This window comes from Psammomys obesus, unplaced genomic scaffold (genome assembly GCF_907164565.1).
Source record: "Psammomys obesus unplaced genomic scaffold, mPsaObe1.curated_primary_1811, whole genome shotgun sequence".
Lineage (NCBI taxonomy): Eukaryota > Metazoa > Chordata > Mammalia > Rodentia > Muridae > Psammomys > Psammomys obesus.
This window is the reverse complement of record NW_026595981.1, coordinates 12524709-12536894: the sequence shown is the minus strand read 5'-3', so window position 1 is coordinate 12536894 and position 12186 is coordinate 12524709. Positions and strand designations below refer to the sequence as shown.

The following is a 12186-nucleotide window of genomic DNA, read 5'->3' as shown; positions in this document are numbered from 1 at the left end:
ACACACACACACACACACACACACACACACACACACACACACACACACACACACCACAGCACAATACATGAATACTGCTGAGAACAAGTACTCATCTTATTGTATTGATTTGGCATAAAGTAAAAGTTAGCATGCATGTTTTCTGCTCAGGTTGGATGCAACCTCAGAATCCTTCTCAAAATAGGACTCCAGGAAGCCTCCACTATTTGAACATAGTTGTCAGCAACACGCTTACTATGAGCCAACTGTACAGACTGTTGTGGTGGGGGAAGGGACACAGGAAATGTGGAGTCCACACCTAAGACTAGTCAAGGAAACTATGTCCCTGATTCTTCTAGCCCTCTATAAACCTTCAGCAGGAAAGGCCAGAGGGTGAGGGCCAGGGCCTCTGCTGCAAGACACTGACTAGGTCCAGCCCTTGCGAACACAGAAAGAAACTTCTAAGACAAAATGATATCCCTGAGAGCAGCTTCATCACCCCATGAGTAACCAGAGATCATGACTGGCCCAGAAAAGCATGGGCCCTCTGCTAGGAAGTCCATCCTTGCCCTGACCTTGACTCTACTGCCAGGATCCCCAGGAGAGACCTCAGGACCCCTAGGAGGGAGGGGAGGTACAAGAAGAAAGACCTCTGTCACTATCGTGTCTACATCAGAACAGACTGGTCTGGGCTTGACGCCACCTGTGTATTAACCCAGCACTCCGGAGCATAAGACAGAAAGATTGAGGAATATTTGTAGCTAGTCTGGGCCACAAAGCAAGTACCAGACCAGGATAAGTGGTCTGGTATACAGCTAAGGCCAGCTGTACAACCAAGTCTAAAATCACAGAGAAGGGGATGGGACTGATTTCTGGGTGTGACCACAGTCCGTGCCCCAATCCTATCCCCAAACTGCCAGGTATGGTTCTAAAGGGCGAGGACACCACATTCCTCTATGTCACAGAGACTCAGCTCTCTCCTTTTCCATAGTCTACAGGAGGGAAAAGATAGATAGATAATAGAGGCTCCTCCTTAGCAGCCCGGCGTCTTCATCTTAGGTTGATGGGTGAAGGTTTTTTTTTTTTTTGTATGTGTATGTGGTTTGCTTTTGGTGTTATTTTCCTTTCTGTCTCTCTCCAACTTGTTACCAAGGCAACTAGACCCATAAGTTGTGGAGACCAGAGTCTCTCATCACAAACCCACATGCTGCTCAGATAACAGGCTCGTTGCGGCTCCCACAAGGAAGAGACACCTCCGCGCCCCTCCCGGCCCCAGGCTCACCTGCCAGGAAACAAGGAATGCGCACGGAACGATTGGTGAGGAGGCAGGGGTCGTCGTGGAGGTTGTCGAAGGGCATCAGGGCCCTGCCGTTGTCTTGGAAGCGGGTATTGACAGCCAGCAGCCCGAGCTGGTTGGTGAGGTTGCGCAGCCTCCTGGCCAGGGGGTCCTCGCTGCCGTACACCGCGCTGGCATCCACGAAGGACGTGAGCGCGTTGATCTGGTTGCGAATGGTGATGTTGCTCCCGGTGCAGGCAGGGCAGGAGCGGAAGAAGGGGATGCAGTCCTCTCGGTTCTTGATTCGAGGGTCGTTAGGTGGGATCTGAGGCACAGGGAGAAGCTAGTCTGGCGTCTGTAGGTAGGGACGGTGGGCATTTGTGGCTCACAACCTGCCAAAGAGAACTCTGGCCCCTTCCACCTGCAGGGGAGCCTCTCAAGGCCCCCTAGAATTACTGGGGCTCAGCCAGAGGAAAGACTGAGGCTTAGGGGTGACAAAGAATACACTGAACGGTTCAGGGTTGATCAAGGCCACTACTCTGATCTAGGCATCTTTTTTTTTTCTTTTTTTTTTTTTAAGATTTATTTATTTATTTATTTATTTATTTATTTATTTATTTGTCTATTTAGCTATTTATTTATTTATTTATTATGTGTACACTGTTCTGCCTGCATGTACACCTGCACGCCTGGAGAGGACGCCAGATCTCACAGGTGGTTGTGAAGCTCCCTTCACTAAGCATCTTAATCCCCTTCTTTCCTGTTTCTGCCTCTTCCTCTCTGGCCCTGTCAGACTCCTGTCCCTTTATCTCCCTCTCAGTCTCTGCCTTCTTTCTCCCCACTTCCCTCCTTACCCAGAAGGTGCCTCAACGCTGACCCTGACTACTGGGCAACCCAAACACACACACACACACACACATACACACACACACACACACACACACACACAAAGAGAGAGAGAGAAAAGAGAGAGAGAGGCCAGTGCTCCTACACTATTAGGGTGAGGAAGACAAGTCAAGTCCTCATTCCAGAATTCTCCCAGCCTCACAAAGAGCCAGTCACCCCAACCCACAGGGCAACGCTAGCTTAAGGGTGCATTTTAGGCTCAGAGAGTTATTTCCTGGTTGACAGCAGGCTCTGCTGATGGAGACAAGGATTGACTCTGGACTCTGGAGTCAGGACCAGCCTTGCTGGGTTGGGGGGCTAGGAAGGAACCAGGGCACAGAAGGGGCGTGGTCATCGACGTGAACCATCTCCCCTCTCTCCAGGCACAGACCCTGGTGGATGGAAAGAGGCAGCACCTTGAGGGGGAAGCAGGGTGGCTGCTGCAGGCAGCTGGTCTCGCAGTTGAGGCCAGTTAAGAAGGAGGACCGGGTAGCTGGCTCGGGAGTCAAGGTGATGTCGTGGTCCAGAAACTGGCCCCACTGCATGAACATGAGTGAGCGCTCCTGGTCCTTGGTCAGCTGATCGTTGGGGAAGCGCACGATGGCATTGGAAACCTCTCGAGCCTGCGGAGACACCTGGAGTCAGTGGATACCTGCGTCCTGCACATTGGGTTGGGCTTTTCTCCTTTGTACTAGGCGCTCACCAGCGGCACGTTGAAGCCATTGCGCTTGACTCTGGGCGTCCAGCCGAAGGGCATGGAGACCCCGTCTTCATACTCTGCAGGCAGCCAGCGCACAAAGGCGCGGTTGGAGGCCCCCAGCGTGGGGCTGCGTCTGGAGGGAAGCGCAGAGGGTTGGCCCAAGGGGTCAGGACCCAGACCCAGTCACCACACGTCCCTGAACTGCCCTGGGCTCTCACCTGTTGTTGCAGTGTCCGGTGATGGTGCGATACTTGTCCTGCGCTGGGCATGTCACCCCCACGTCCTGATAGGCGCATCCGCTTGACTTGGACAACAGATTCAGCTGAGCAGGTGTCAACACATCTGAGAAAGAGAACCACCATCTTAGATCTGAGCCCTCCCGCACATCGTTTTCTATGCTGGGCGACCTGGGGCTGAGGAGCCCGGTAAGGAGGAGGAGTAGGCAAGCCAGCGGAGAAGTAGGAGTGCTAGGTTGCCTCTGAGACTCCTTAGACAGGCGGTTCTCAACCTTTCTAATGCTGCCACCCCATAGGTCGTGACCCATAGGTTGAGAACCATTGCTTTAGAGAGGGAGGAGTTACAGTACCGGTGACATTGAAAGGCCCTGGCCACAGGGGCTGCAGCTTCCTCTTCAGCAGGTCCAGGGCCACGTGAAGATAGTCAGCAGCCCTCACAGCCGTTCTGGTGGCTGCCACCGGCTGCTTGAAGTAGGAGAGGAGCTGCATGGGACTGGCGGAGCCACTGCGCAGACTCTGCTTGATGCTGTTTAGACAAGGGAGGACCAGAGAAGGGAAGCAGAGACACTCAGCAGGGCCCAGCCTGTGGTGAGCGGGCAGCACTGTGCGGAGAACCACAGAGGAGAAGAGGGTTTCTTCTGTCGCAAGGATGTGGACCAGGATGTGCAGGCAGGGAAGCGAGGCCGCTGAAGGAGTGAGTGGCCTTGAAGATATTCTGACAGCCAGGAACTCAAGTATAGACGGATCAGGCCCAGCTTCGCCTGTGGGCCCTCATCCTTTTTACAACCCCCCACTGCTTGTCCCTTCTCCAGAAGATTCGGGAGCAGCTTTGCCCGGGGCTGGCCAGTGCCTGGCACTCCCACCTCTCTCTCCGATCCTTGTAGGCCTTGTCCACCAGTAGTTTGGCCTCCTCCATACAGGTCAGCACCATTGAATCCATTACTTCCCCCGGGATAGCTGCCCAGAGCATAAGTCGCAAGGTCAGGACTGGCCCCAAAGCCCTTTATCAGGTCCCCAAACCAAGGAGGCCTGCATAAATCAAAGGCTGCTACTGTACTGGGCTGAGCAGCCCCCCATCCCCCCAGCAGCAACCCTCTCTTCCCTCCTTTTGGCACTATTACCTGGAGTGGCACCACTGGAGGTCTGAAGCACTACCAGAGGGGCCAGGAGGCCTGCCAAGGCCAAGAATAGCTTCATCTCTGGGAAAAACAAAACAAAACAAAACAATCCCTACCACCACCACCACCAAAAAAAGTGAGTTCCCTGAGCGTTTGAGAAAAGAGGGATTTATCACCCTCCTTCTCCCAAGCCCCTCCTCTCACCTTCACCCAGCCCTACCCCAGTGGACCTGGTCTATGAGGAAGGCCTCTGTGAGAGAGGGGTCTACAGTCCAACCCTCCCCCCTCCAGCTATCGTCTCCAGTCCCCAAGAGCTCAACTCCACAGCTGACACTGACAATACCTCTCACTAACAATGGGCTTTTATGTCCTCTAACCTGGGGGCGGGGTGGAGTAAAAAGAGATAGGACCTGTCCCAAGACCAGACTCTCCTCCCCCACTGGGGCAGGGGTGCACAGAGGGGGGCTGTGAAACGGAGGGCATGGGCAAGAGAATGGCCCAGAGCTGCTCCCATCAAGCACAGACAAAATGTCAGTTAAACTGGGTATCCCAAATTCCATTGAAAGGGACAAAATTCAGGGACCAAAGGCTAAGGAGTTATGGGGGATAGTGCAGCTTCATGGGGGGCGGGGGGAGGATGACAGGAAAATGCAGCAATTCTGACCCCTTAGAGGGCCTCAGAGCTACCCCCACTCCAACCCTGGAGGGCAGCCCCCAGTTCTCAGTGGGGCGGAAAGGACAGGAAATCTGGCTGGAGACAGTTAGGCTTCTCAGGAAGAAGGACCCTGGGGGCTACAGGCTCAGAGAAAAGGCCACTTCCTCTGTCTCTCCACAGCCCCTTCTCCTTAATTTCTGGCAGGGAGGGACCCACTTCTGATTCTGGAGGGGGCAGAGCTGGCTGTGGTTAGTGGTCAGTTGATGATACAGGCCAGGGCCTCTCTGAACAAGACCAGTCAGTTAAGAAGGTTCAGGTTAATGACTCAGGATCGTTATGAAGTAGGATCCTCATGAGTTTCTCCCCTGAGAAGAGCAAGCCATAGAACTGCCATTGTCAATCAAGAGCAGTACCGTGCCTGCTTGCCTCCACCAGGGATCATCCTCAGGCCTAGGGCAGAACTGCTTTGCCCGCCTTCCTGTCACCCACTCTTCTCTGTGCTCAGATCCAGCCTTGGCTAACGAGTGAGGGGCAAGACCACACTCAAATATTTTCCTGCTGTGCTCAGGAATCCTATCACCTGGGAAACTGATCCCAGGCTCAGGAGAAACTCATTCTCCTGGTCTTGCTGCATGTGAACTCGAACAAGTGGCTTCTTGAGAGTTGGATTCTAGAATTTCCCAAGCTTTTGAAAATACGATTTTGAGTCTCCAGTTAATATACCTTCATTGATTAGAATCCACGGGGCAAGAATAAGCAAGAGATAAAAATAAACGGAGCCTGAAGTGCTGGCACATGCCTAGAATCCTAGCCCTTGGGAAGCAGAGGCAGGAGGATCAGAAGTCAAGGGCCAACCTCAGCTGGATAGCTAACTTGAGGTCAGCCTGTCTTACATGAGACCTTGTCTCAAAAATACGACAAAATAAATAGAAATTACTTATAATCTATTGACATTGGAGGTGATCTCTTTTTTTTTTTTCAAGACTAGTCATTGTATTTCACATAAATAAGCAGTAAGAAAGAATAAAATTTCACATAGTCCTAGGACTCACTGATACTTTAACAATTTACTGTTCTTCCTGTAGAATTCTTTGTGTGCTGGGATTAAAGGGGTGTGCCACCCCGCTGGGCACCGTTTGCTTTATTTTGCCTGAGGATTTTGAATGAACGGTTTATGTGGTTTATTAACTAACCCTCTCTTGTTAGATACTTGGGTTGGTTCCAGTTTTAGTTGTTATGGACAAAATTCAGAGGGGCCTCCTTGGAGTTAAATCTCTAAGCACATCTTCAGTTAGTTCCTCGGGCAAGAAGGCTCACGCTGGGGGCAGCCCAGCTTGCCCTTAATCCCAGACCTGGGGATTCCAGGCAGCTGGATGCTGATCTTGAAGACAGCCTGTTTGAGCTAGAGCAAGACCCAGTCGCAGTTATTTATTTTTTTTCAAAATATCTTAGCAGGAAAATTTGGGCTTGTGCAATTTTAGGGCTTTAGAATTTATTGCCAAACACCCCTCAGGAGGATTGCACTCCATCCTTCCAGAAGCCAAGCATGACAGCACCTGTTCCCAACTGCCCTCATCAGCCCTTTTTAAGTGACTGGAAGGAAGAGTCATTTAATAGCTTAAAAAAAAAAAAACAAAAAAACAAAAACAAAAAAAAAAACAAAAACAAAACAGAGATGATAAGAAGAAAGTCCAACAAGGAAATGTTGTTGCCAAGGTTACCAGTGTAGCACTGTTCAGAATGGTCTGTCAGGTTCCCTGACTTCCAAGCCCAGCCTATTTGTGTAAATGGTCTCGACAGTTACTTCTGACCTTTCACCAGTGACCTACGACTTATCTAATGGGTATTCATTAAGCCCTTGCACATTCTGGGTGTTGGGTTGCAACCAGAAGGGAACAAGACTGGGCCTTGTCTTCAAGAAGCTCCCAAGGAGGAAGCCAAAAGGCCAACAAATGGTATCATACGCACCTGCTCAAAGCCCTTATGGGGTGCCAAAGCACTTGGATCAACTTCGGGTCAGGAAGCCCCCAAAAGACTTCCTTAAGAAATTCATGATTCAGGCTCTGTCTTGAATGATGTTTGGGATGACCAAATAAACACAAATCGTGAATGGCATAGTAGATGTCATCCAGGTCATTTCAGTGCAGGGGCAGAGTGGGCACGAGGTTAGGTTGAAAAGACAGGCCCCAACAAAAATTCCTCAAGGGTCCAGGTCATGAAGCAGGGGAGTGTGGGTCACCTAGGCAGTGCTGGGCAGTCACACAGAGACTGCAGATGTCTGTAGCTCTCTACCCACAGGAGAGGCGGATTCTCAAGCAGAAGCCTCTCTAAACCACTGTGCCTCAGGGTTAAGGTTGTGGGCCTAAGTGTGCACAGGGCCTGGAGATGCTCTGTGACCTCCCAGTGATTCCGACCATTTAACTGTGCCACGTTTGGGGCGGCTGCAGAGCCAGTAGCCTCCGTTATCTGCTCTGTTTCTCCCTCAGCTAGCTAGGGAGGGGCTTCAGAAGAAGATGACTATCCAGAAAGATGTTCCCAAAGAGCATGGCCCCCATCCGTCTTGCCTCAGCTCCCTGTCCCCGGGAAGGTCTCCGGAGGGCACCCCTGGCACTGTCACATCTCCAGACTATGGTCATCGTGGAAGGAGCATCCCACCCAGGGCACACTTCTCTGTGCTCTCCCTTCTCCCCACAGAGCTTTCCCAAACACCCCAGGCCTTAGGGTTCAGCCCAGCTTCCTGTGTGATAACTGGGCAGCTACTGCTTGCAAAACAGATTGCTCTTTCTTAACACTGTTTCAGAAACAGTTCAGTTGGAATTAAAGGCAGATGTGTATGTGTGTGTGTGTGTGTGTGTGTGTGTGTGTGTGTGCAAGGAAATGCCTCCATCTACGGATCAGCTGTTGACGTTAAGGATGCAAACACACCAGCTACACCCAGCCTGTAGTTAGATCTTGCCTTGATTTTCTTCAAGCTCTTCTTTCAGTGACGATCTGAAATTATGCATGGGGGCTGGGGATACAACTGATGTAGTAGAGTGCTCTCCCAGAATGCAAGGTGCCCGGGGTTCAGTCCCCAACACAGCATACACTGGGCACAGCAGAATGCACCTACGATTCCAGCACTCAGATGACAGAAACTCAAGATCAGCCTTGACTACATAGCAGGCTTGAGGCCATCGTGAGACACATGAAACCCTGTGTCAAAAAAAAAAAGAAAGAAAGAAAGAAAGAAAGAAAGAAAGAAAGAAAGAAAGAAAGAAAGAAAAGAAAAGAAAAGAAAAGAAAACAGATGAGGGTAAAATTCTTACAGAGGGTTACTGTGACACTCCCAACTCTGATCACTTTCCCTTCTCTCTTTAAGCATAAACACTTTGGTCGGCTTGTATTTGCTCTCCAAACCACTCTCCTCATATTTGTCCATTTCTGGATCTGTGGGGAATAGTTTTCCATAACGGATAGAACTTGAAGCCTGTTGCCCAACAATTGTGTCTCTTTTACTCAACGCTCCATCTCAGCTAGGAGTGTAGCTCAGCGGTGGGGTGCTTGCCTGAACGAAGCCCTGGGCTCGCTCTTCACCATAGAGGGGGGAAGGGCTGTACTTCTTGCAGCTCTGTCTTTTGTTACTGTTTAAAACCTGTTAGGCTGGCAGCGCACAAGATCTGCATAAGCGCGAGCCAGACGAAATCCCAGCACGGGGAGTCGGGAAGATGAGCATCTCCCTGATAGCTGCAGGGAGATGGTGAGTGGGTTCTCCTTAAGGGTGTGGCCCCGGGTAGCTGGAGCCTGATCTAACCGACGGCCCCACAGACAGGAATATGTAAGCAGTACACGTGGGACTCTCAACAGAAACTTAAAAGAGAGGAGAGAGGAGTGGAGGACACACAAGGCTGGGTGGTTAAGGGAAGGACTGAGGACCTGGGAGGAGCTGGGGGAAGGGTGAATATGATCAAACAATGTATGAATTTCTCAAAGAAACTTTTTTAAAGACTTGACACTTTTGAAATTGCTCTGTTAAGGGGGCTGGGGCCATGGCTCAATAGTACAGCACTTGCTTTGCATATATGAACCCACGGTTTTGCCAGAAGTCCTTTGACTTGCTGCATCCATATCTGAATTGTTACATATCCCTTCCGTCTGGCCATGAGGCTTTTACGTGGTTAATTTTCTCTGAATACAAGCTGACACTTTCCCATCTTTCCATTATTAAGAACAGTGAAGTAGGAAGCCTCTTTGTAGGCGCACACACCTGTTTTCTGGTGTAGAGTGGCTATAGGTTTTTAACATTTGTGTTTTCCATTCTGGAGCTTCAACAGGGGGCCCTCAAACATGCTAGCAAGCACTCTACCACTGAACCGTGGTTTTGTAAATTAAAAAAAAAAATTTTTTTTTAAGAGGAGGAGTTAGTCCACTGTATATCCCCTGCCTCTAAGGTGCTATTTTGAACTTTCATTCCACAGGTATTTCCAAACTTTTCTCCAGTTTGTTTTGTTTTCTTTTCAGAAAATGGAATGGGATCACATGATAGTGGCTCAATTTTATTTCTTGAATTAATAGTGAGATTGGGCATGTTTTTATTTGTATGACAGACCACTGTCAGTTTTCTGTCTGGTTTTGTCCATTTTTTTTCTTGAATTGTCACTCTTTTTTATTGATTTGTAAAAGCTGTTTATGTTCTGTGTAAACTCTAATCCTTCAGTTCTGTTGTGTGTTGCAAATATTCTCTTCGTAATTCTTTTATTTTTCATGTCATTTTGAAGTAGTCAGATTTGACAATGTTCTCCTTCAGATCTTGATTTTTGTCCCTGTCCCCTTAAGGTACTAAATGTATGTTCTTTAAAAAAAAAAAAAGATTTAATTATTTATACAACATTCTGCATTCACACCAGATCTTACTATAGATGGTTTTGAGCCACCATATGGTTGCTGGGGACTGAACTCACGACCTTTGGAAGAATATTGAGTGTTCTTAACTTCTGAGCCATCTCTCCAGCCCCATGTATGTTTTTGTGTATGCTTATAAAACCTTAACTTTTTTTTTTTTTTTACTATTTAGGTTTTTAACTCATCTTAATTTTTGTGCATGTGAACAGTGAGATGTCATAAAGAGTTCTTTTCAAGTAAACAACCAATTGTCTCAAAACTTTTCTTTTTTTCTTATTTTGAGACAGGGCCTCACCCTGCAGCCCTTGGCTGACCTGGCTCTCACTATATAAACCAGGCTGGCCTTGAACTCACAGAGGTCCACCTGCCTCTGCCTCCCAAGTGCCGGGATTAAAGGCGTGCGCCACCGGCAAGACCTCTTAATATTAATCTGTCGTTTCTTGGCTGACTTGTGACACTACTTTCATCCCTTAGCCAGAAAGTGAATGTTTCTAGATTGTTCCAACCTACTGGCCTACTGGTTCATTTACCTATCCTATGCTGATATATCACAGTTGCAATTACTGTAGTTGTCTAATATTTTTAAGGAGGGAGATTTTGAGTTGTTTGCTGCTGCTGCTGCTATTTGTCTAACCTGTCTTTCTCTTGAATAGAGCAGTGGGCTGAACTCTCTCCCATGTATGCCCTGCTCCGAGGTTTCTGAACATGGTCCCTCCACCTTTTAGTCTTCGTACCATTCTGCTGTTTCCAGCCGGGGAGGCCCATTTCTCGCTCTTAAGGAGGACTTTGTAAGGTGTGTGTTCGTTGGCTGTTTTCCTCGTGTCCGTTACTTCTGTGGATCTGGTACAGAGTTGAGGTGGGGAGGGGAAGACAGTGTGTGGCCTGCCCACTATCTTGAGATGGATGCCTTCTCTCTTCTATTTCCTCTACTCACTTTCCAAGGCGTTTCTCCTCCACCAGCCCACCCCACCCCGTACCTAGCCCAGGGACTCAGGATGGGTTCAAGAGGCACTTGGTGCTGATTAGTTTTTGGCCTCAGCTGCCCTTCCAGGAGAGCTTCCGGGTCTTGAAGCCACGAATCCAAAGTCATCAGCGTGACCCATCCCTCTTAGGAGTCTTTTGCCCAGGCATCAATTTTGTGAAAATAGACTTTATTATAGTAAAATGTCTTTTTAAACAAATGCCCTCGCCATCCCACACCCCTGGAGACCAGGGTAAGGGTGAGGGTTCAATCAAACATCTCCCAACCACATCGAAGGAAACATGCAAAGAGACTCGCCCAGACGAGGGGGGAAGGATGGGATGGTTAGGGTAAGGGTGGAGAAACCCCCTACCCACTCTGAACAGGGGATGTATGAAAATAGCTGCGTAAATCTGTCCTTTCCCTCAGCCCCTGGACCCCAACAGGGACTGGAGGAAAATGATGCAAGAGAGAAGTTGAATCCGATGAGCAAAATAAGGCAAACCCAACTCCTGCTTTCTGGCCCCTGGTTCCCTGGGTGTGGGGGATGGGATGACACAGAGACCAGGTGGCCTGGGCAGGGAGGGGTGGAGCACTATGGGGCGGGGTCAGGCCCGCTTTGGCATGGCCTTCCTCCTCCCCTGACCTGTGTGATGAAGCGGATGGAGGAGCTGGATTGAGGCACTGAGTATGTACATATATACATGGCTCTGCCCCCCCCCGCCCCGGGGGACACTGCAGTGCAAACGTTCCTTCAGGGGAGGGAAGATGGAGGGAGGGCAGCCAGGGCCATGGTTAGAGTCCCCCCATGCCTCCGCTCAGGGCCCCATCCTGGAGCACGGAAGGCCAAACAGGGACCAGCAGAGCATGGTAGGAAACCGGGAATCCAGAGGAGTGGGTCCAGTCCTGATCTGACCGTGCTTGGCGCTTGACTACTTACTCTGGGACACAGTTCCCTCCTGGAAGAGTTCATCTAGAGGGCTCCTCACTGAGGACGCGTGTCGCCCCACCCTCACCAGGTCCCCTGGGTCCCTGTGAGTGCCAGTGTTTGCTCAGAGAACAGGAGTTTCGGGCTGGTTGGGTTTTCCTGTCCAGCCACTGAAGTTGATGTGGAGCCTCCAGGGGTCACTTCCGCCTGTAGGACGGATGGCAGCGTCACTCCTTCCTGAAGCCCAGCTTTCTGAGGAGCTCTTTTCCTTTGAAGAAGAGACCCTGCTTCTTCTCAGCTATGCCTTGGGGATCCCCCAGTTTGGCCCAGGAGGAACTTCCAGAGCTGAGGGCACAGTGCCAGCCTTGGGGCATTGGTGGTCCTTGTATGGTGTTTCCAGGGTCCTGGAATGTGAGAAAAAGCCGTAAGGCCAGGGCAAGCTCTCTCCACCAATGCCTTTGCTCCTCTATTCTTCTGTCACAGACCCAGATACCCACAGACCCATACAGATAAACCCACAGACACATACACATGTGCAGATTCACACACACACACACACACACACAC

At 50.0% G+C, this 12186-nt stretch overlaps 2 protein-coding genes across 6 annotated transcripts in view; both read right to left on the bottom strand.

The window, feature by feature from the left end:
• Mpo (myeloperoxidase) overlaps positions 1-4273 on the bottom strand; it is an 8244-nt gene extending 3971 nt beyond the window's left edge. Inside the window, exons 1-7 of the mRNA XM_055620588.1 lie at positions 4198-4273; positions 3940-4033; positions 3427-3602; positions 3059-3182; positions 2844-2973; positions 2557-2763; positions 1262-1580 (exon numbers count right to left, since the gene is read on the bottom strand). Coding sequence (XP_055476563.1) covers positions 1262-1580; positions 2557-2763; positions 2844-2973; positions 3059-3182; positions 3427-3602; positions 3940-4033; positions 4198-4273 — 1126 coding nt within the window. The remainder of the gene's footprint in view (positions 1-1261; positions 1581-2556; positions 2764-2843; positions 2974-3058; positions 3183-3426; positions 3603-3939; positions 4034-4197) is intronic.
• Positions 4274-11951: 7678 nt separating this feature from the next.
• Positions 11952-12186, bottom strand: part of Tspoap1 (TSPO associated protein 1) — a 25541-nt gene continuing 25306 nt past the window's right edge. For all 5 annotated transcript variants that reach the window (XM_055619812.1, XM_055619813.1, XM_055619814.1 and 2 more), the window contains one exon: positions 11952-12023. The gene's annotated coding sequence lies outside the window, so the exon portion shown is untranslated. The remainder of the gene's footprint in view (positions 12024-12186) is intronic.